Here is a 25705-nt window from a genome sequence, read left to right as displayed (position 1 = left end):
GAATTTGAGGCATGCATTCAATAGAAATTTTAGAGAAAATTTTGTATTGAAGAAAGAGTTCTTCAAACAAGTGGTGCAATGAGCTTTTCTCTGGTTTTCCGTTGCTTCAAGCTGTTCTTGAGTCCCACAACTCGTTCTAAAGCTCCAAGGAGATATTGGGGAAGATCTTGAGTTGGTTCACAGTATGTTTTGGAGAAGACAATTGTTGTTGATCAAGATCTTGAAGAGTTCTACAAAGGTATGACTACAAACCCTCCTTTATTTGATGAGCATGCTTTAGTTTCTGCCAAAATTAGTGAATTTGAATACTTATTGATCCTTGTTGCTTCTGCTGCATATTGATACACTATTAAAATTGGTATCGAAGCATCATATAAGCACTCAATTCGATTTATCTTTGGTGTGGTAGGTGTTTTTCGTGAGATATATGAAACTGATGCACTGATATGGTTTTCTGAGATTTGACATTTTATTTCTCTTTAATTTCTCAATTAAATTTGTAATTGGCTCTTGTTTCATAAGCTTATATGTGTTATCAAGAGTTTATAATTTATTTGGAGTCATTAGAGTTGAAATTAAGCTGTAATTGAAGAAACGAGTGAAGATGTTGTTTTCAGTTTTTCAACTTCTGCTCAAAATCGTTGTTGATGTTCAGATGCTAAACGGTCGAAACAGTGGTACTTAAGGAGTTAGACGTACCTATAGGGGTAAAATGGTAAATCAATCCAGTTGTAATTACGAGCGATTTGTGAAGGGTCATCGTACTATTGATTGGTTATATCCAATGGACACATAAATATATCTGTAGTATGAAGAGTGCAACTATCTGTCTTCAGTGGAATTCCCAAAAGTTAACGGATGGTGGATATCATGATTAAAGAGTTTAATCAGTTATTCACGTACCGTTGGAGCTTCAAACTACAGGTCCATAAGATCCCCTTGGTAGCTCAATGGATTCAAGTTGAGAATCAATTTTTGGGTTAGTTTGAAATGTTCAAATTAACAAGAAGAAATTTGATTATATATGATACAATTAAATTAATTCATTTATATATGATATAATTGATATGATGTATTTGATACATTATTATTTGATTGGAGGAATTAATATAAATATGATTTATAATAAATACCATAAAATAGAAAAAGAACTATAGTTTATATGTTGCATATTATACAATATTAAAACTATAGATTATAAACATAATATGATAAGTTAGTTATCGTGTTTATTTATAATTTATTAATTATAAGATAATTAAATTTCTTTTTCTCCAATAAGGGTGGTTGCACAATTATTATGGCAAAGTAGATAAAATGAAAAATAGTTTTTCAAATTCAGTACACACATAACAAGTAATCAGATTACTAGCGAGAGACTAAACGATCGCATCGAGTTTACTATACGATAGTAATATTTTCTAAACGATCGAGCATCGAGTCTATACAATAGACTTCCTTCTTCTACACGATAGTGCTGCCTATTACTCGATCGTCTACTTGATCGTTTCCTTTTCCATTCTTCTTTCCCTCATTCTAATTTCAGCCAGAGCCCACAACTCCTGGATTCTCACACTGAGAATACCAAGGTAATCTTGTGGTGGTGTCTAGTTCTGTACGAGGATCGAGGTTTATTCGTTGGTGATCGAGAAAGTTCCAGTTGCTCGTTGCATTCGTGTTGTTCGATGCCTTGGTGACTAATCGAGGGAAATACGTGAAGAAAGAGTTCTTCAAAGGTATTGTCACTCTATCCTTTGTTTTTTTATAAGAAGCATGTTGTAATTTATCTTTAATGCATAAACGTTTCTGTATGATTGTAAATGTTTAACTTCTTTCACAATGAAGTTTGGAACGATCTGCTTCCGCTTAAAGGTCCTCTATAATTAGAGTTCTTTCAGATGATGAAAACTGAATACATAAAAAAACCAACTCCTCTATATTTCACATAAAAGAGAGGAAAAAGGGTTGAGGGGAGTTATCAAAATAACTCCTTCCCATTTTTTAATTTTCATCAAATAATTGGATTTTAACAATAATAATAATATATATATCAACTGACTTTATATATATAATATATATATATATATATATTAAAATATATGTTATATCACATTTAACATATAACCTATAGTTTATATTATATCACATAGGATACCCTCGCTCACATATAACATATAACTTAATGTATATGATACCCCCGCTTACTATTCTCTACATGAATAATTAGGATCAAAACATTTGTAGCACTTTACAACAAATATAACAACTCCAAAGCAAGTCGTATCCATAGTGTCACCAGGATAAGGTAACCAACCTTATCCATCTACTACAGATTCTTCAGGTTATTACTTGAACATGATCCACCTGTATGTTACATCCAATAACATTGAATCTTAGTTTATTGGTTTTGGGCTTCTTTGTGGTTCAACCCCAAACTTGTCACTCGTACTACTAGTTAATATAAGTTGTTTGTTCAGTGAATTATAAATATTAATTGATTGATCTTTTGGGAGCGAAACCAAAAAGATCTTCCTTTCAGTACACATATCAGCCATAGGCGTAAACCTAAAGCTACATAAAACAATCATAAATGTAAACCTGATGGTGCACAAAACTTGTGAAGCCATAGAAACACACAAAATAGTCATAGGCATAAACTCGAAGGAACACACAAACAGTCGTAAAATGTACACTGCCCAAATAAAAAGAAGGTTAACAGATAACATAAATACTTAGCATGCATCAGTCCACATATATGTCCCTTATCATAATCACAGTTACTTAACTTGTGAAAAAAATCACCAGGACATCCTCAATCATCATATCATAAAATATCAGTCAAAATAGTCCATAACATTAAATAACCAGTAGTAAGATACTTACCTTAAATCAAATGAAGCAACCAAATCCTCTTGGCTTGAAAAACTTCTTGGCATAAATCCTAAAAATGCATTTTATAATAAGTTTGTCCTCTTAAAGCACAATACCCAAATATATTACTTCAAAGAACCGTAACACTTCATCTAAATTAATCTTCGATATAAAACTGCCTCAGAATTGACCTTTAATTTTATTGGACAACTTGCTTCCGATTTAAAAGTTCCTCCGAACCAAAATCTCCAAACCAGTCTTTGGTAACGTCGGACAACATATTTTTAGTTTCAAAACTCTGTTTGAACCTTCCAAACATAACAAGTATCCATTAAATCAACCCAAATTCAATGGGCATTCAAGAACCTTCAAGAAACTCAACCGATCTATTCAAAAAACTTACCAATCTTTAAGACCACGATTGAAATAATGGCAGTGCGATAAGGGTGATGGTGGTGGTGGATTTGACGGTGTCAGCGCTCAACGGCTAGTGGATGGTTGTAAACACGCGACGACACTCGATAGTTGGTGGATGGCTAAACTAACATAGGGGAGAGAGAGAGAGATCCATGACTTGATCAGTGACGAGGTGGCTAGAGTGGTATGCAACATCAAGTTTGGCAGTTGTGATGAGTCTTCACGAAGTGGAAATGTGGAGGGGGGGAGGGGGATGATCTTACACATGCAGAGGAGGAAAAAAGGTTGATGCCCTAAATCTCGTAGGACCCTATAGTTTGTAAACCTTGTATGAACAAACTTGTATGTGATTAATAATATTTGATATTTTATTCACTTTATCTATGAAATATGTGATATTTTAGTTGCATTAACCACAAACCAATAAACAAACATCCAAGGTTATCGTTGTAACTTGAGCATGTATGTAGAGACATACCAATGAATCATGTTTAAGTGATAACCAAAATGGTCTGTAGTATATGGATAAGACTGGATAACTTATCCCCGTGACACTATAAGTATGGCCGCTTTGTAGGTGTTACTAATGTTGTAAAGTGCTACAAATGATCTGATTCTGATCATTCATGTATTAGACATGTGAGCGGGGATATTCTATACAAAGGAGTTTGTATAATACCGGACCACGAAATGTTTAGTCTCATTATATAACACCGTTCGTAATAGAGACTTTCATTTCACCAGGATGACCATAGGTAACATGACCTTAATCCTGAGTGAGTTGTGAACTCCTGCCTATGAGGGCAGTCCTTTGATTTGTATGAGTGAGAATGGCCATATCGCCGACTTAACAAGCCTACCATTTTGAGGATTCGTTTGATTGGGGAGTTGGGAACTCAACTACACAAGATGGAGTTCACTCCTTCCCCGAAGTAGGGGTAAGTAGATAAATTGCTCCCTTAAGGGTTGATTTCAGGTCTTGAACAATGTGGCGTCACATCCTCTCCTGGCCCGAGTGGGGTTTAGTCATAGTAGGACTATGATCTATTGTTCATTAGAGGGATCAGTGGTACTTAAGGAGTTAGATGTAACTACAGGGACAAAACGATAATTTGGTCTAGCTGCACTTACGAGCAATGTGTGAAGGGTCATCATAATGTTGATTGGTTATATCTAATGGACACAGAAATATATCTATAGTGCGAAAAGCGTAGCTGTCGGTATTTAGTGGAGTGCCCGACAATTAATGGATTGTGGATAATGTAATTAAAGAATTTAATTAATTATTCACGTATCGTTGGAGCTTCAAGCTACAGGTCCATAAGTCCCCTTGGTAGTTTAAAAAGATTTAGTTGAGAATCAGTTTTTGGGTTAATTTGAATTATTCAAATTAATAAGAGAGATATATATAATTAAATTAATTTAATTATATATAATTGCTTATTGGTTATATCCAATGGACACAGAAATATATCTGTAGTGCGAAGATTGCAGCTGTCGGTCTTTAGTGGAGTGCCCGAAAGTTAATGGATGGTGGATAATGTAACTAAAGAGTTTAATTAATTATTCATGTACCATTGGAGCTTCATACCATAGGTCCATAAGGTCCCCTTGGTAGTTCAAAAAGATTTAGTTGAGAATCAATTTATGGGTTAATTTGAATTGTTCAAATTAATAAGAGGAAATTTAATTATATATGATATAATTAAAGTAATTCAATTATATATGATATAATTGACATAATGTATTTGATACATTATAGTTTAATTGGAGGAAATAAATATTTGAATGAGATTTATATAGTTGTTAATTTTAATATAAGTGATTTAGATCAAATGCCATAATAGAGAAAAAGAACTATAGTTTATATTGTATATGATGCAATATTAAAACTATAGGTTATAAAAATAATATGATAAGTTGGTTATCATATTTATTTATATTATTTATTATTTTGAATAATAATCTCTTTTTTCTCTCTAACCACCTTAGTTGCTGGTTAAGTGGCTTTTTTGTGGCAAATGGGATAAAAGAAACGATTTTCTATTTTTCCCTTACTGTTGTTACGCAAATTTTACAAAGACTATATGATAGGCTCTATCACTACACGATTGAGAAGCTTGTTATACGATGGTCATTTTCTTCAATCTTCTTCATCCTTCAAACTCATAAAATCCCTCCTGACCAAAATAGTCAGAGCCCACAACTCCTGGGTTCTCACCCCGAGCATACCAAAGGTTCTAAATGATAGTGTCTTCCTTTTTGGTTCGTGAGATTCTTGAAGAAAGTCTTCAAGTTTGTTGTTGTGTTCAAGTTTGTTGATAGTTCGAGAGGGGCTTTACGAGAAGAAATGTTCTTCAAAGGTATAATCTCTTGAACTCTATTTCTTGTTTAAAAAGCATGTTGTAATTTGAATTAGAATGCATAAACTGTTTGTTTACTGTAAATTTATGTTTTCAATCAAAATGGAATTTGGACGATCCATTTCTGCTCATAGATCTCCTTAAAACGAGTTCCTTTAGAACAGCGAGAAGAAAAGCTGAGTAGATTTTTTAGCTCAGAAGTATTCTTAGTGATCTTATCTCGTCTGTTCGACCATTGGCTGAAAGGCAACTATAAAGTAGCCTAATGCCAAAGAGTCCTGCCTTGAGAAGTTACCCTTGTCATTGGGCCTTGCACCCACCTAGATGAACCACTCCTTTCTATGACTGTGGTAATTCCTACATGCAACCACAATACTATGATTACCAAGGTATGTCTTTAGAAGACGTAGTTAGAGAACTGACTGATCATCGATTCTCTATGTAGCAAGATAAACTTTGTCTTCGGTAGGACAATCTTCGGTTCATGATAGAAACTAGAACTGAGATGCAGCGTTTGAGTGATCAGCTTGTTCAAATGGCTGACTTAGTTAGGAGGTTAGAAAAGTCCTCGGTACAACTCCATCACTTTAAGGCTACTGAGGTGACCCACTATGAGGTAACGTTACTTTGATGACGAGGAGGATGAAGAGAAGCTCGTGCCATGGTCAACCCCAGTTGTTGAGGCAGAAGAAGAATTTGTGCTTACACCCGAAGATTCCCAGGTGATAGAGTTAGATGTCGAAAGACCTCGTCCTATTTTACCCTCTAGTATTTCGTACATATTTTATTATTCTTCTTTCTATTCTTAAGAGTTAGTTGTGTCTTTTTCTATTTTGGACTTGTTTAAGTCCCTTGAGTCTTTTCATTATTTTTTTGCCCCTTTTTTCAAATATTAAAAAAAACAAAATTCGACTTATCTGATGCCCTTCAAAAGATAAAGTTTCTTCAAAGCGTTAAGTGCTACATCAACTCAAGTAAGAAGGGGGCAAAGAAATACGATAATTTCTTTATGCCTTGATAGGGGATAGATCATATCGAGCAATCGATGTTAAAAATTTGCTCTTCCTAGAGGGAGCCAGGTGAAAAAATTATTTGTTTATTGCTTTCTAGTTTAGCTTTTTTTTTTTTTTCTTTTGTAGGAACCCCCTAAAAGAACCGTCCTAAAAAGAGGAAGAGATCATTTTGATAAGCAAGCCCTTCTAGCACACCTTAGAAACCTGCACGAAAACGCCTACAGGGGAGATTTCTGTTTCTTTGCCTTTTATTTTTGGGATAATGTATCATTTTAGGTCAGAGGTGGTGGTTATATATGCATGTCTAGCAAGTCGTTGAGCACCTGAGCTCAGATTTTGTGGTTGAGTTGATGATATGTTGATTTTGTTGCATGTAATATGATGATGACTTTCTGTCGAAGGTTTTAGATAACTCTTTATTCACATTGTTTAGGATTTATGAAAATGTAAGCATGATTTTGAGCCAAATTTTTTTTTTTAAAAAAAAAAAAAAAAAAAAAAAAAAAAAATTCTTGATTCCCTTGCATTTTTTAGCACATGGCCTCCTTATTTAAGATCTTGAATACTTAGGGTTGGGGTTATTTAGCCTAGATGCTTGTTGTCACCCCAAAAGGTCCAGGTGATAGTTGTTAAGTAACTGAAGCTCAACTTAGTAATGCATGCTTAGGCTTTTACCAAGTTTTTATGATATTTTTTAAAGGGATTACTTCTCTTTCTTAAGGGTATGATTAATTGAAGCTCGTTTTTTAGCACATGGTCCATTTTTATGTCTCTAATCTCCTTTTCTTAGTAAGTATAATGTGATTAAATGGCTATTTTGTAGGATTTTCGAGTATATCATGCATTTGGGAGGGTTATGGGCATTCATGTTTGATTTGAGCTATTGGAAGTGAAAACGAGCATCCAAAGCTTCGATACGTGAAATGACAAAAAAACCCTAGAGTAGATGCATTTCATGAAGCGTCGCAACACTACAGGGGAGGTAGCTATGCTCCAAAGTTTGGAAAAAATCCCACCCTCACACATGCACCTAATTAAATGAAGAATGTAGCATTAGGCGTCGCATGCTGAAGGTGGCACACCCCCTCCCAAGTTTATTCCTCAAACCCGAAAGGAGATGTGAAGACAGCAGACACCACCCCTATGATATCTACTGTCCATCCTTAAACCAATTCGTCAGGTACACATACGTATAGTCCAATAACTTTTAATGACAGTTACACGTGTTTATATTAAATACATTTCTGACCCTAGCTAGCCCTAATGACTTTCAATGATAACCAGATCCAAGGTTTCGCTTCGTGAAAGTGGCAGTTCCAAACCTTGAGTGGCACGTCCATAACGTCCTTTTTCTGCTACTTGGGGGGGAGGGGGGAGAGAAGAAATAAAACATTGGAAAATATGAGTTAAAAGGCCAGTAATTGGTATATTTTTATAAGAAAATAAGTTTTGCTTTAGAAATTCATTTTTGAAAACAAATTTCACAATCAAGCATTCATAACACATAAAAATATAACCCTCATAACCTGGTAACTGGCTATTTCTGGCATGATCACGTGTTTCTCAGGTATTCCCGTTTATTCCCAATATGCAAGTTGAGAAACAATCCCAGTACCCACAAAGCCCTTCGAATATACATATGTCGACAAAATCCCGTTAGTCATGCTTGAGATACACTAATAATTTTTCAGGGTACAATCCTAGTTTCCCGTCAATTCATGTTAACCAGCAAAGTCAAAGGTAAAACAATCATTCCAGCAAAGCAACAAGAACAAATCAACAGCAAAACCAATGAATAAAATCCAGGAAGACACATTTCCTGATCATGTTGAATTTACAAACCATACATATATGTATATATACATGTACATACAATCCAAAAACATGCAAAAGTAGAAACCACTCACAGTCTTTTGTTGTGGCTTTTCCTACCGTCTTCCTCGAATGGTTCTTGGTCCTATTTCCTCGAATTCTACTTATTTCAAGGAAATCCTAAATTAGCCTAATTTCTCAAATAAATTAATTTTGGTCTTAAATATATCCTCAAATTTGAATAACTTTACTTACTTACCGCACTTACTAAAAAATAAGTTCAACTTTTGAGGTTAATTATGTGGGTTGGTGGGCGTGCGCGGTAGTCAGCATGCAGGATGGCTGCAAGGCTGTGCACAGATGGGCAACAATCCTCGTATAGATGTAGGCATTACACAAGCGTGGCAACTGGGACGTGGGCGAGTGCACGCGAGGGGCTCGACAAGTGTAATGCGTGGTCATTCGTTGGATCGCTCACGCAGTCAGCCCGTGTGATGTGCGCTCTATCGAGTGTTCGTACCTCTGATTGTGCGCAGCTTGCGATGGGGCACGCACGCACGAATGCATCGTTTGCCAGGCGATGGTATATGTGATGGATGCCTGCCCTATGTGACCAGCTGGCCCCTCTGCCTTCCAATGTGAATTCCTCAATCCTCATTTCTCCAAATCAAATGGCAGCCTAGGATCACTTAGTATGCTCACCTCTCAACACTTTCACACTGGTTTCACTTTTTTGCACAAGTAATTTGTGAGAGCCAAGATCCCCTAGACACCCTATTTATAGTAGTCCCAAAACCATTAGTGCTTGACACTACTCCAACCTTGCATGTCCAACTATCTTCAACATGCGTGTGCCAACACATATCCCTCGACACCTCCTCCTTGTATGTTGGCTTAAGTATCTTGATCTTGCATAGGCCGATGCATAACCTACTTTTGATGTGTCATTTCCACCCTTTGCATATCTTACCATGCACCCACCTCATCCTTGGTTCAACCAAGACTTCACTTGGTTTAGTTACCTGCCCCAATTTGCTGTCAACCTAACCTTGCTCCTCGAGCTTACTAAACGCATGCCACTTCTTTGGCTACATACCCCATTCGACGCTTGGCCTCATTTGGGCGCATCCACCTCTCAGCCAGAACATTGCTTCAGCGCTTCTCTTGCGTCCAATGCCTAGTCTTCAAGGTCAACACATAGCTCTACTTCACACATACCTTGTCTAGGCAACACACACCAACGCACGTCAAATTTCCCTTCTAACATCAACACGAGGCTTGGCCAATGCATAGTTTGTGCTTCAACACAAGGACCTTCTCACCCTCGGCTAACATTTAGCCATGCCTTTCTCCTTTCCTCAATGCCCAACTTGTGCTCACTAACCTCAAGATACTTAGGCCACTGCACACCTTGACAAGACCTTCAATGCATGGCTTCCATACTTAGCCAAATTTTCCCTTCTTAACCAAGTTTATCTACACCTTTACTTAGCAAATCGAGAGCTTCCTCCTTAACACTTAAAAGTATTTTCCTCCTCCTTTAATCATCCTCACACTTCCTCCTTATAATATTAATTGGTACCTAGTCTTACTTAATCTTATTCCCAAGTTTGGCTTGGCTTACCTTTAGTAGGACTCGAGGGTTTACAAAAGGCTTACCCTACGACAACAAAAAAAGTCAGTGTTGTGACGCTGCCATGCAGCGTAGCGACACTCCCCCATTTTCTATATATAATCTTCTTCTCTTTCTAGGATTTTTCATGGTGGATTTAATGGAGGCCAAAGTAAAACCCCTAAATTTCTCTTCTCCCTCTATTTCTCCTTCATCTTTAGGTTAGATTTTAATTTTATTTTGGGTTGTAAACAATGGATTGGATCTTTCCTTTTCAATTTTTCTACGAATCGATGAGGTAACTTTCATTTAGTTTTTGGAGCAAGAACCCAATTTATTTTTCTTGAGAATTTTGTGGTTGAACTGAATGTATTAATTTTAAGCCTTCTTTGAATGTATTTCAATTTTTAGATGCATGTTTATGTTTTGCAAATCCTCGATAAATGTGTGTCGACCTTACTAATTGATTAGTAGCTTAGTATGTTGTGTGCTCCTAGCTCAATGATAAAGTAGCAAAATAGTTGTATCATATATATTAAGATTTAGGAGCTATCTCGGATCTTAGGAAGCATGCTTAGACTAATTTCAAGGATAATTCGATTAATTGAGTTAGGGTTTTTCCATTAATTAATCACACAATGGAAACCTAGGGCTTAATGCATTTGCTAATCCTATATGACTACTTTGGACCTAGTAGGATTGATTATCTTTAATTTAATTAGGGCTTTGCTTTAAGACTTTAATTATTAATTAGGTCGTTTGCTTAGGTTAATCAAATGATTCAGCTGCCTGTAGCGTCGTTGAGTTAGATTAGGCTAAGTAGGTTGTTGTGCATGTGTAAATCGAATGTATGTTCATTAGTGATAATCATTGATAGAAATTGCATTGGAATTCCCCTTGCTTCCCCCAACCCACCACCATACTCTAATTAGCCAATTAGCTTAACGAAAAACTGGTACTAGCGCTTACCTGAAGATCGACTCAGATTTGACACTGTCACTACATCATCTTAGTAGTATTTGAAGGATTCGGTAGTTTATAAATTGTTTTCGAAGCAGTTCTTTCATGCTAAAAAGTCAAAATATTTTACCAAAGTAGAATGAGAATGAGAACTAAGAGTCTGAGTGGCAAATTGAGAGCCATGAGCGAGAATGATATGTGCGGGGGCCTGTCCATCTCTTCAGTGAAGGCGATATGGTAAATTCACACGCTACTGATGCAAGCAAAAGACGTATATCATCGAAAATTTGGAAAGAGACTAAAATTTCATTTGGGCCATCCGTACAAAACTTCTATTGCACCAAATTACTATAAACTTAAATAAGTATTGCAATTTTTACATTCAATTAATTTTTTGATAATTCACTCATTAATTAAAAAAATCACAAATCTTCATACATTCATTAATTTCAATCAAGTAACTTTTATTTTTTTATTTTTTTAAAAAAAGATCGTAACTCTAGTATTGTATTCTCTCAAATTTGATCAATTTCATTACGTACATATATTTTATAATTCATTAAGTGCATACAACTTTTTTAAACGATATTTAAAGTAATAACATGTGAAAGGGTTAAAATTACAACACTCATTAATATCAATTTTGAAAATTTAAAGGTGGTAGAACTTAACGATTTTAGCGGTCAAAACTTAAAAAAAAAAAAAAAAAAAAAAAAACCTTTATGGTATATAGGTTATGGGTATAATTTTCATTTGGTCATAAAGTTTCAAGATATTATAGTTTTAGCTCATAAGTTTTGAGTTGGTATCAGTTTAGTTTATAGGTTTCAAAATGTTACAATTTTACCATTGAGATATGAGTTTTGTTATTGACGATGATTTCTATTAACTAATTTAAAATAATTATGAAGTGAAATTTATATTCAGGTTTAGTAATGATGAAAAAGAGTGAAACTTAAAAATTTTAATAAATAAGTTCTAAAATTAATTAATAGAAGTTACCACTAAAAACAACAATGAAGCATTTAGTGAAAGATCAAGATTAAAAATGCAAATCTTAAAACATAAGAACCAAAATAATAAAAACTCAAATTTTAAAGATAAATCATTTGAAATCTAGGTACTAAACTGAATAGAATGTCAAATCTCAAAGGACAGAAAGAGTGTGTATATATATTTATGCAATATAACCAACAAAATTTTAGAGACTAAATGATATGTTTGGAATACATTTTTAAATGTTCAATTTAAAAATAAGTTATAACCTATGAAGCACAGATACTTCATGTGATGCAAAGAATCAGTATCAGACACGTATCATATACCGATACTTCCAGATACTTCCCAGATACATATCTGACACGCAATTTGATGTATCTATACTTTCAGATACATATCTGACACGCGATTTGACGTATCTATTTCTATGCATACTTTTTTCTTTAACAAAAAAGACAAGTAACTCATCTAATATTTCCCAATCTAAAATTAGGCAACCTATTTAAAAAGCTCACTACTCGAGTCTAAAACTAAAATAAAAAATAAATAAATAACGGTCCAAACCCTAAACTAAAATTATCTAATCTCCATCTTCATATTTGAGTCCACCAAAATATAAACCATTTGGATATCTTCAACAATAAGTTATTCGTTTATCTTCATACTTCTCTCTCTAATCTTCTTCTTCTTTGCAATATGAGTCACTTTTGTATTGCATTTTATTAACTATTGTACTTCAACATCTTAGATGTTGCTTTTCTTTGTATTGTATTTCAATGTTTGTATTCTATTTTGTGCTATTATTATTAACTTGTATGCTAGATTTATCTATATCCTAGATTTATTTAAAGAAAAAAATGTATCTTCAACGTATCAGTATCCTTGTTTTTTAGAAATACATATATTAAAAAAAATATAAAAAATGATGCATCCTTAGACGTATCCGTATCTTGGTTTTTTAGAAATTGACGAATCGTCATATCCGATCGTATCCGTATCGTATAGCCGTATCTGTGTTTGTATTTCATAGGTTATAACAACCACTCAGAAATCATCTCATCAGAAAGATCGTGCTAAAAGGAGACGTTATTGTGAGACAAATAGCGTATGAGCACAATATTGTTGGTCCGTTTACAAAGGCTCTCCCAATTAAGATTTTCGAGGGTCACCTGAAGAGTTTAGGACTACACGTAGAATAAATATGGCAAGTGGGAGAAATATTAGGTATGGGATGCCCTAGTTTATTCTATTTAGATTTCTCTCACAATACTCAACTTTGTTATAACCCACTAGGAGTTTTGGTCCAAGTGGGAGTTTGTTGGATTGTATGTCCTAAAACTCGTAGTTTGTAAATAGTAAACATATATGAAGTTTATTTAGATAGTGTTGTTAAATGAAAATGAATTGATTGTTTAATAATTCTAAATCCAATAAACTGCGAACCCTTGACTATTGTCATGATTACTTAGATTTTATGTGGAGACATAAACTGGATTAAGTTCGAGTAAAATAACCTAAACAGTTTATAGTATTTGGATTAGGTTGGGTACCCATTTCAGGAGATACTATTGAACGACCCGCTTTATGATTGTTACAAATGTTGTAAAGTATCATAAATGATATGATCAGTTCGCTCATGTAGAGACATGTGAGCGTGAGTGTTCTACATGATGAGATTGTGTAAGACTGACCATGAAATACACGTATTAATACCGTTTACGGTTAACACTGATTAATTTCATTTCTTGATGACCTAGATAACTTGATCTAAATCTTGAGTTATCTATGAACTCCTGTTTATTCGAGATTGTCCCTTGATCTGCATAGGTGAGGGTAAGCTCAACAACGCTGCTCAATATGCTTCCCATTTTAGGGATAAAACTGGGTAGATAGCTGGGGACATAGAATTTGCAATATGGAATTCAATCCTACCCATTTTAGGGATTGTAAAAAGGTTGTTCCCTTAAGGGTTGATCCTAGGTCTTGAACAAGGGGTCCATCCTTTTGCTGCCCTGAGAGGGAATGGATTTAGTGATTAAGATCCAAAATCAATTGTTCATTAGAGGGATATTGATACTCAAGGAGAAAAGATGTAACTCAGTGGCAAAACGATAATTGACCTAGCTGATATTACGAACAACCTGTGAAGGATTAACTTATCAATGATGGTTATATCAAATGGATACAAAATATATCTACTATGATGGGAATGCAACTGCAGGCTACAGTGGACAGTCCTGTTAGTTAACGAATGTTGATTAATTAAGTTAAAGAGTTTCACCGATTAGTCTTGGATCGTTGGAGCCCATGATCTGTAGGTTCATCGAATCTCCTTGCTAGCTCACTACGGACAAAATTGAAGAACTAGGTGAAGTAAGAATTTAAAATGTTCAAATTCGGCCTTTAGAGAAAATTATATTTTATATAAGATATATTTTACAATTAATTATTTTTGGAGAGTATATTTTATAACGAAAGTGTTTTAAAATTTGATTAATGTGATTAATCAAAATTAGGTGTCAAAGTCAATTTAATTTGTGATATTAAATTTTTTATTTTATTTAATTAAATGATTTCTAAAATATGAAAAATGTATTTCATATTTTGTTAAAAAATTGATTTTAATAAAAAATTAGTTAGTGGAAAAACTCTAACTATTGGATTTTCCTACTAACTAAGTGGATTTTGAAGCAACTTATGCGAAACTTGACACTTAATTTTTCTATGTTAATGGAGTTTGAGGTGGAGAACATGCAAAAAACATTTTTGCATTTTTTTTATTATTTATAAATAGGTTTTAATTTTCAATTGTTAAAAACTAATGCTTCCTTGAATATTCCCTATAATCTTCCACAAAAACCTCTTTTACTCTCCAAATAATGTGAAATTTCATATCTTTCACTAAAAATTCGGTCATACAACCGTTTTCGGAGAATAGCGAGGATTTAGCATTGGTGGTGCCGATTGCTCACGAAGATGAAAATTCTTGTGAAAACTACAAAAGTTGTATTTTTAATCCTCTTTTCATGCTTAATCTTGATTTATTTAAGATAATCAAAGCATTATTGATCGATTATTTTATTGTGTACGTTCTTTATATCCATCCAAATATTTAAATAAAAATGAGTTTTTTAAAAACACTTTTTGGTGGAGTCAATCGAGCAGTAGAACAGTAATTTAGGTCTTAGCTTATAATAAAAATTTCCATGAAAAGCCTATTTATCTCGATTTATCGAGGAAATCGGCATAAGGCCATGGAGGAGGAGAACAATACCGCCGCCTCCGCCGTTGTCGTTAGCAATAGACCAAGCATCCCGCCGGAGAAACGTAATCGTTCCATCTTCGACGTCCCGGCCGACTTCTTCGATTCCTGCAAACTCCTTCGTTCTCCACACTCATACACCTCATCAACCAGCGGCAGCAACAGGGACAACTCAAGGGCTGAAAACACAGTCGATTCGGAGCAGAACACTAGGGATTTCAAAGAAAGTTCCATCGCCCACCGATGGACCTGCAACACATGCAAGGCGGAGTTCGAGTCTCTGGTTGACCAGCGTTCGCACTTCAAGTCCGACCTTCACCGGTTCAATGTAACTTTTTTTTGCTGATTCTGTTACCTGCTTTTTGAATTGCATATTTTCCCCCAATTTAACTAGCTGATCGAGCAGAGTGTTTTATAGATTGAATTATCGTGTCTAGAAATGAAGCATCCTATCTCCTCATAAATCGTCGTGTTTTTTTATTGGTCTGGAACGAAAATGGAGTTTATGTTTGATGCATTGTTCTTGATCAATTATAATTTTTCTTTTGTCATCCCCTTCCGCTGGTGAGATGCAGGCGCAGCGTCCATTTTTTAAAAAGGTTTTCTCTTACTCTCCCTTTAACAAGCGGGATCCATCATGTGTGTCTAAGAACCATTTATCTTAAATGTTTACAGAATCAAAGCTGAAATTATTTGTTGACATGGTTTTGTTGAAGTGAAAAGTTTCTTATTTTTCTGTATTTCGGAGCATTTACTGGGCTATAACTAAATATTAGGTGAAACTAAGCATTGCTGGAAAGAATATTGTGAAGGAGGATGATTTTGATGAGCTGACATCTGATTCTTTCAGAGACTTTGATGTGTCGAGTATTTCTGGTTCAGAGGACGAAACAGAGAAGGAGATCAGTTCTCTGAATGAAGGGTCTAAGGGAACAAGTGATAATGTGAACAAGAAGAGGTTGTTTGTTCATCTCCAAACAGGTGAAAGAGCTTCGGTTTGGAAGTGCTTGCTCATAGATGAGTCAGATAATATTTCATACGAAGACGATAGAACACCGATCAGTGGTAATGGCTTTCATGCACGGTACCTTAGAGAGAATGAAATCATAGCAAGATTAAAATATTTAAATCATGAGCCAAGAGATGGCTCTCATTTGCGGATGGTGTTACTTGCAAGTGGTGGGCACTTTGCGGGTTGTGTATTCGATGGGAACTCAGTTGTAGCTCATAAAACCTTTCACAGGTTTGAAATCTCTCCTTTATCTTCTCAATCTGTTTCTACCATTTGGAGGCATTTCCAATGGTTTTCAGTCGTTTTTTCTCTTCATCTTGGAGTCAATGATGAAAACGGACGACAGGTATCTAGTGGGTGTAGAAAGTGGAACCTACAAACTGTTGTTCTCATTTGTAACTCTAATACCTGAAGTAAGTAATGATATTGTTATCAAAGAACATGTATATTGTGAGTTTGCATTTCCACTTGTAGGGAGCTATTCCATTTGGCTTTGGTGCTTCTTGTTGTACTTTCCTTGTATGAGATTCAAACTTTCTTACTCTGTAGATATGTGGTGAGAGCCAAGTCTGGAAAGAAGCAGTCATCGAAAGATGCAAGTGGCAAATCAATCAGTTCCGCTGGGGCTTCACTTCGTCGTCATAATGAACTGGCATTGAAGAAGGTATAAATAGTCTATTGATGACTACGAAATGGCTTGGGTCGTGAAATTCCTCTTTCCTTCTTCTTTTTGTAATTTAAATACATATTTCACACCCATAAATTCCTATTAATTTCATGATAGAATTCAATTACTTGATGAAAACAGTTTCCCTTTTCAAGTCTATGATTTTGCAAACAGCATTATGTTTTTGTTTCAAAGTTGTTTTTGAAAACTGTGATTGAATATAAAAGAGTTTGTCCCCTAGGAACCAAATCTTCTGTTCCTATATTATATTTTTTTCTTTTGGTACCATGCTTGTGACAGGATCACGCTTAGTTCAAACTCCTTTCCAACTGTAATTGTTGATTGGCTTCTATTGAATGCTTCTAGGAAATTCAAGATCTCCTTGCTGCTTGGAAGTCCTACTTTAATGCTTCATCTTGCGTTTATATTTATGCTCCTTCAAATAATCGGCAATTGCTTTTTAATGGAGATAAGCCGTACTTTAGTGATCAGCACTCTGCTGTTCGGAATATTCCTTTGACTGTTCGAAGGCCTACATTAAAAGAAGCTCGGCGTGTTTATGAACAATTGGTGCAAGTAGTGTATGAAGTAGATGAGAAGGAAATATTGTCCACCAGTGAGCACGATTCACTGTTAACTGCAGTTACAACAGACAATGGCACCCGAGATATAAGTGGACAGAAAGTTATTGGAGATTTGGAAAAGGATGCTCGTACATATCTTGAAGAATCTGTTGAACACCCCAAAACTAGCGAGAGTGAAAGTGAAGTTATTTGTAGAACTACACCTTTGCATGAAGCATCACAGTCGGGAAATGCAGATAAGGTTTTGGAACTCCTTGAACAGGGATCTGATCCTTGCATCAAAGATGAAAGAGGACGTACTCCTTACATGCTAGCAAGTGAGAAGGAAGTCCGGAATAACTTTAGAAGGTTCATGGCTTCAAACCTTGATAAGTGGGATTGGAATGCTGCTAAGGTGCCCAGTGCACTAACCAAGGAAATGGAGGAATCTCAAGCAGCTAAGCAGGTTACTTAAAATTGTTTTCCTTCTGTTCGGACTTGATTCCATATAGTATAGATGCATTTTTCATCTTGGGTTTCTGCTTCTCCTATTTGAACTATCTCAAGAAGCCCTCTTATGCTGTTGAAGTAGATTGGTTTTTATTGTAATTTAGTAACACTGCAGTGATGGTAAACCTGGAAATATATCCTGCTTCGGGGACTAAGAACTTCTCAAGATGAAAACTAAGATATTTTGGGGTTACGAGTTATTTGTTACTGAAAACATGCATCCCATCTGAGATCTTTACACTCTATTCTAGTTCAGGTGAATGGACTGTCAAGATTTTTTTACGTTCTTACAGCTTGCATCTGCTATTTGCCAATAATAATCACGGTCAGCATGTTTTCAACCTGAAGGCCATGCTTGTTTCATTTTGTAGTTCATCCACATCAGGCATTTTTTTCTGTTAAGGTCTTCTTCCTTGCACTTTCTAGTATTCAAAAATCATAGAAGGCCTAATTTTATTTTGGGTTTCCCTAAAATTCGTTTCTATCTTGGGTCTATTTTCTTATTTTTCTATTTGGCAACGAGTGAACTTTTTCATCTCCTTTATGTATTTATTTATTTTCCTTTCACCACCCTTGTTTGTTGACTTGGAATGTTTATTCAGTTTTTCCATGGACATGAACCAACTTTTTGTCTTTCTGTGGTTGTTTAGGCTGAAAAAGATGCCAAGCGAAAGGCAAGAGCAAAGGAGTTGAAAAAATTGAAGAAAGAAAAGGCCAAGAAAGCACAGGTTTGCATTTAATTGGTTCCTTTCATACTTTCTTGAAACCGGTTAAGACATTTTAGTCTGTGATCCTTTCTCAATTAATTGGTTATACTGACATCAAAGTCTCCATAATTTCTTGTGAACAAAGTCTAGATTAATCATTGTTCCCAACGTTTTCTCTAATAAACTGGTATCAGGAGTACACAATTCCTTGCATTATATATCTGGTCCACTCCCTATTAACCTCCATAATTTCGGCACTCCAAGGTCAATTGGATTGGGACAACCAAAGTTTTAAGTCATTAAGGCCCTTTTTTAACCATTTGGTTTTTAATTCTGGAAAATTAAGTCACTCTTCCACCTCTAAATTTCTTGCTAACTACTAAAATTAGGCACTGTTTTGTAACCATTTGGTTTTTTGTTTTTAATTTTGTAACCATTTGGTTTTTTGTTTTTAATTTTTGAAAATAAGTCTATAAACACTCATTACGCCTCTAAATTTCTTGGTTTGTCATCTAATTTTTACTAATGTTTTAAAAAATCGAGTCAAATTTTGAAAACTAAAAAAGAGAGTAGGTTTTAAAAACTTGTTTTTGTTTTTGAGATTTGACGAAGAATTAACTTTTACATGTAAAAGAGGAAATATACTTAATTTTCAAAAACTAAAAACCAAAACGAAATGGTTGTCAAATGAGCCTCCGATTTCAATTTGGGCCTTGAACTCAAAACCTTCCTAAACACCTCAAGCCCCCACCATTGTACTAAACTTTTAGTCTTTTGATGATTATCTTCTTATAGGCCTTCTCAAGGATTATGAATGATATTCATACTGTATTTCAATGTCTCTTTTTTCGTGAGTTCTTGCTGTCTCTTGTCTTCTTGTTTGAGATGTGCTGAATGTATGAGCTCGCGCTGGCAGGTCCAGGAAGCTGAATCTCAAAAGGCTGTGAAGACGGAACAGACTAGAGGAATCGGCTCTATTATGAATCCTCCGGCTGAATCAACCAGTGGGAAACTGATTACCAAAGAGGTAACCCATTAAGCTGTTTGATTTGAACTATCCAGAGGATGGCCTACATGTTTGTGAAAAATTGCATCATAGATTTCTTCAAAATTGCCCTTTTTTAGAAACTGTTTTTAGAAAGAAATTGTGAAATGAAATTTCCAAGTCAATTTTTAGAAGGACAAACAATAGGCTGTTTTTCAGCAGGGCTCTCAAACAGACTTTATAGGAGTCTTTTCTACATGAGTCTTCACTTCTTTCTGTACAATAATTCATACTACTCTCGACATTTTGTTTCATAAGTCGAGCGGGAACCTTGTCTTTCGATTATTTATCAATAATACCTTCCCTCACTCCTTTTCTCTCTTGGGAGGAACTACAGATGGCACAAGCTGCTGAACGGGAAAAGAGAGCAGCAGCTGCTGAGAGAAGAATGGCAGCCATGGCCGCAGCTGCAGCCACCAACAATTCCTCGTCAACTACTCCTAACAGCTTGCAGTCTAAAAGCGGGTTGGCAGGGGATGCCAGCTGCTCCTGCTGCGGTACTTCGCTGGTCGGTAAAGTTCCTTTCCACCGGTATAACTACAAATATTGCAGCTCGACATGCATGCATGTACACAAAGAGGTCCTTGATGAGAACTAGCATTTGGACTTTGAGGTTGATGCTTCTTTTTTCCTCCACGGTAGTTTCAGCTTTATTTGAAGTTTCAATGATACCTGCTCTCCTTTTGGGATTCTTGTATTTATCTCATTCTTCATGATAAGATTAAGGCTTCAAGGTAGATTCATGTACCATTAGCACAATAAACAGAAAATTTAAGATCCCGTTTGGTAACAATTTCATCTTTTATTTTTTATGTTTGAAAATTAAGTTTATTTTTTTATTTTTATTTTTTTATTATCAAATAGGTCTATAACTCTTTACAAGTATCGTGGACACAGAATAGAATTGAGGAGCTGCTCTGTAGAATTCTTTAGGTCTTATTTCTTTTGATTTGAGGTCCATTTCTGTTTGTCATTTTTTGGGTTTTCTCTTCTCTTTTTTTTTAAAAAAAGATAAAATTAAAATTTCAGAATTGAGGAAGCTGCTTTGTAGAATTCTTTAGGTCTTATTTCTTTTGATTTGAGGTCTATTTCAGTTGGTCTTTTTTTGGGTTTTTTTTTTTAAAAAAAAAAAAAAAAAAAAAAAAAAATTCTTTGTATTTTTTCGCCGGTTTTATTATAATATTATCAAAATAAATAGATGTTCACTACTAAAATTATGTGTCAATCTTCATGTTGTTCATGTATGTAGTTATTTCATGCTTGTTGTTCATATAAGACCACATCCTACTTGTCACTTTATTTATAAATAATGACATTTGGTAAATCTTTAAAACACACATTTTTGAGAAAATCCACTCCAAAATTTCACTAAATTTTCATAATTTTAGTTATTTTATTATTATATTATATTATATTTATATTTTCTCCATATTTGTTGTGTTTTGTTGTGCTCTTTAATTTCACAACACCTTATCAACACGAGCTCCTGCCACTTCCATTGCTAAAGGTAGGTCTTAAAGAAAACATGGATCATTTTTATATGTTGGGTGATTAAAAAATGAGCAAGGAAGATCACTTCCATTGTTGAAGGTAGGTCTTAAAGAAACATGGATCATTTTCATATGTTGGGTGATTAAAAAAAAAAATGAGCAAAGAAGATCTATATCTAGTAGACAATGCAACGACACACACAATACTTACAAATAAAAAATACATTTCCAAATTGATAATGCTGAAAGCAAAAGTAAATATAATATCAGGTTCTGCAAACTTGATCGAAGGTTTTGGAAAAACAAATATACAAAAATTACAATTGACAATGTATTGTTATCTAGTCAATCAAAGAGAAATCTTCTAAGTTTTAAATATATACGTTGCAATGGTTATCACATTGAAACTGATAATAAAAATAATGTGGAATATTTATATATTATCTCTACGGTCTCAAATGAAAAATGTATATTGAAAAAGTTGTATGCTTTATCTTCCGGATTGTATTATACTCATATACGAGTGATAAAAACATGTGCAACAATGAACCTGAAATTCATGAATCCATATATATTTGCTACTTGACATGATAGATTGAGTTATCCAAGATCTATAATGATGAGAAGAATTATTGAGAATTCAAGTGAACACTCGTTAAAGAGCTAGAAGATTCTTCAATCTAATGAATTATCATGTGGTGTTTGCTCATAAGGCAAATTAATAATTAGAATATTACCAACTAAAGTGGGAAATGAATCACCAGCATTTCTAAAATGCATTCATGGTGATATATATGGACCTATTAACCCGTCAAATAGACCATTTAGATATTTTATAGTATTAATAGATGCATCCAGTAGATGATCACACGTATGCTTATTATCAAGTTGAAATTTGCATTTGTAAGATTACTTGCTCAAATAATTAAGTTAAGAGCATAATTTCCTGATTATATAATTAAAATCATTTTTTCTTGATAATGTTGGTGAATTTACATCCCAAACTTTTGATAATTATTATTGTATGTCAATTGGGATAAGTGTTGAACATCCTAGCTTAAGTTCATATGCAAAATGGTTTAGTATAATCATTTATAAAATGTTTGCAATTAATTGCAAGACCATTACTTATGAGAGTTAAGCTTCCTTCATCTGTATGGGGACATGCTATTTTGCATACAACGTCACTTGTATGCATTAGACCAGTAGCTTATCATAAGTATTTGTCATTACAATTAGTTTATGGTCATGAGCCAAATATTTCCCATCTAAGAATTTTTGGATGTGCAGTATATGTTTCAATTACTTCACCACAACACACTGGGTCCTCAAAGGAGGTTAGGAATATATGTTTGATATGATTTCCTATCAATTATTAACTATCTTGAACCCCTGGGTGATGTATTTACTACACGATGTGTTGATTGTCATTTTAATTAGATAAAAATTTCCAACATTAAGGGGGAGGAATTAAGAAATTGGAAAAAGAAATTACATTGAATGCATCGTTATTGTCTCATTTAGATTCCCAAACAGATCAATATGAACTTGAAGTTCAGAAAATAATTCATTTACAAAATATAGCAAATCAATTACCAAATGCATTTATAGATGAAAAGAAAGTAACTAAGTTGCATATACAAGCTGCAAATGTTCCATAAAAATTTAATATCCCAATACAACAAGTTGTGGAACATGCCAGAAGTGTGGTCGACTGGTGGGTTCCAAAGATAAAAATCCTCAAAAACAAAAAATAATTAATAGTAAAAAAGACTTTGTTGAGGATGTAAATATCCATGAAAAAAATCATCGAGATGACTAGTGAGAAAGATGAAATATTTAAAGATAATAATGAAATTTCAATAAACTATGTCATGACAAGAAAAAAAAAATGGAATCAAACTAAAGTAGTTATCGACAACATTTTTGCATATAATGTTGCTCTTGATATTATATATGAAAATGAGGATTCTGAACCAAAATATGTTGAAGAATGTCGACATAGAACAAACTCGCTTCAATTGAAAGAAGCAATTAAGGCAGAATTAAACTCACTTTCAAAATGGCAGGTTTTTGGATCGGTAGGTTTTTGGACTAGCAGATGTCAAACCTGTGGGATACAAATGGGTATTTGTGAGAAAAAGAAATGAAAATAGTGAGGTCATAAGATACAAAGCAAGATTAGTTGTACAAGGTTTTTCACAAAAACCTGGTATTGATTATGAGGAGATATGTTCACTAGTGGTAGATGCAATTACACTGAGATATTTAATTGACTTGACTGTGTATGAAAGTCTAGATATGCATCTTATGGATGTAGTCGCAACATATTTATATGGATCTCTTGATATGAAAGATCTCGGAAAAACAAAATTTTGCCTTGGTTTGCAAATTGACCATTTAATAGATGAAATATTTATTCATCAGTCAATTTATACAGAAAAAAATTTGAAAAGATTTTATATGGACAAAACAAATCCATTAAATATTCCAATGGAAGTCCGTTCATTGGATATAAAGAAAGATTTATTTCAACCTCGAGACGACAATGAAGAACTAACTTTTTGGTCCTGAAGTACCACATCTTAGTACGATTGGTACACTTATGTATCTTGCTAATAATACAAGACCAGATATTGCATTTTCAGTAAAATTATTAGCTAGATATAGTTTTTCCTCCTACAAAAAGACATTGGAATGAAATTAAACATATACTCTGTTATCTTCGAAGAACAATCGATATAGGTTTGTTTTATTCAAATAAATCAAATTTTGACGTAATTGGTTATGCAGATTCTGGATATTTATCTTATTCACACAAAACTAGATCTCAAACAGATTATTTGTTCACGTGTGGAGGAACTGTTATATCATGGCTATCAGTGAAATAGACCATAATGGCTACTTCCTCAAAATATGCTGAAATTCTTGTAATTCACAAGGCTAGTTGAGAATGTGTATGGCTAAGATCAATGATTCAACACATTCGTGAAACATGTGATTGGTCTTCTAATAAAAATCTTATAATAATATTATACTAAGACAACACAGCTTGCTTAGCCCAAATCAAAAGATGATATATTAAAGGAGATAAAATAAAGTATATTTCACCGAAACTTTTCTACACTCACGACATCATTATACAACAAATTTGTTTGAAGGATAACTTGACCGACTTATTTACAAAGGCATTACCAACTACAACTTTTGAAAAATTGGTGTACAACATTGGAATGCGGCGACTTAGTGATCTTAAGTGATGTTTTCATAAGGGGGTAAATATATTGTATTCTTTTAGGAGTATATATTATATGAAATATGTATTCTTTTTCCTTCACTACGGTTTTTTCCTATTGGGTTTTTCCTAGTAATATTTTAATGAGACATATTTCATATATATATATATATATATGGGCATCTAATATGGAGTATTATAAATATTAAAAAAACAAATAAATGTCCATTGCTTAGTATCCTAAAAGTCGTGTGTCAATTTTCATGTTGTCCATGTGGCTTATAGTTATTCATGCTTGGTTTCCTTCACTACGGTTTTTTCCTATTGGGTTTTTCCTAGTAATATTTTAATGAGACATATTTCACATATATATATATATATATGGGCATCTAATATGGAGTATTATAAATATTAAAAAAACAAATAAATGTCCATTGCTTAGTATCCTAAAAGTCGTGTGTCAATTTTCATGTTGTCCATGTGGCTTATAGTTATTCATGCTTGGTATCCATGTAAAACCAATCATACTTACCACTTTGCCTATAAATAGTGACATTTGGTAGATCTTAAAAACACATATATTTGGTGAGAATCCACCCCAAAATTTCACTAAATTTTCATAATTTTAGTTATTTTATTATTATATTATATTTATTCATTATTATACTTATATATTATTATATTATATTTTCTCCAAATTCGTTGTGCTCCTTTATTTCACAATAAATAAATCTATTAAAAAATATCTTGCAATTCTAGTATAAATTTAAATAAAATATTATAAAAATTACAGAATAATTACGCATGGCACAAAGTAAAGACAATCGATGATTTTAAATACAGTGTTTGTTAGGGGTTTTTTATTTAATAATTTTTCCATATAAATATATACATTTCCGACGTATTTAGAAGTTAATCACTCAAATTGTAAAATTAACCGTCTTTTTTAGGGACGAATTGCAGGATTAACCCCAAAACATATTAGATTTATTTTATAATTATTATTGTGAAGTTTATAAGTTATTTATCTATTATTGCAAAAACTTATGTTCTCTTGATTGAAAATTTAGATATTATGTCCGTATACTTAATCGGTGAAGTTTTATAAAGTAATAGTTTATGGGTGATGACAGATATTTATAATGCATCCAATTTCAGGAAGGGATA

The 25705-nt window shown here is 33.9% G+C and overlaps 1 protein-coding gene across 1 annotated transcript; it reads left to right on the top strand.

The window, feature by feature from the left end:
* Window positions 1-15260: 15260 nt before the first annotated feature.
* LOC120090181 (ankyrin repeat and zinc finger domain-containing protein 1) lies at window positions 15261-20606 on the top strand. The gene is made up of 7 exons (XM_039047711.1): window positions 15261-15637; window positions 16086-16552; window positions 16871-16985; window positions 17355-18017; window positions 18712-18789; window positions 19685-19795; window positions 20151-20606. The coding sequence occupies exons 1-7, from the start codon at window positions 15302-15304 to the stop codon at window positions 20409-20411; spliced, it is 2031 nt and encodes a 676-aa protein (XP_038903639.1). The 5' UTR covers window positions 15261-15301; the 3' UTR covers window positions 20412-20606.
* The last annotated feature ends 5099 nt before the right edge of the window (window positions 20607-25705 follow it).

This window comes from Benincasa hispida, chromosome 1, assembly GCF_009727055.1.
Source record: "Benincasa hispida cultivar B227 chromosome 1, ASM972705v1, whole genome shotgun sequence".
Classification (NCBI taxonomy): Eukaryota; Viridiplantae; Streptophyta; class Magnoliopsida; order Cucurbitales; family Cucurbitaceae; genus Benincasa; species Benincasa hispida.
This window is presented reverse-complemented; position numbering and strand designations above follow the sequence as displayed.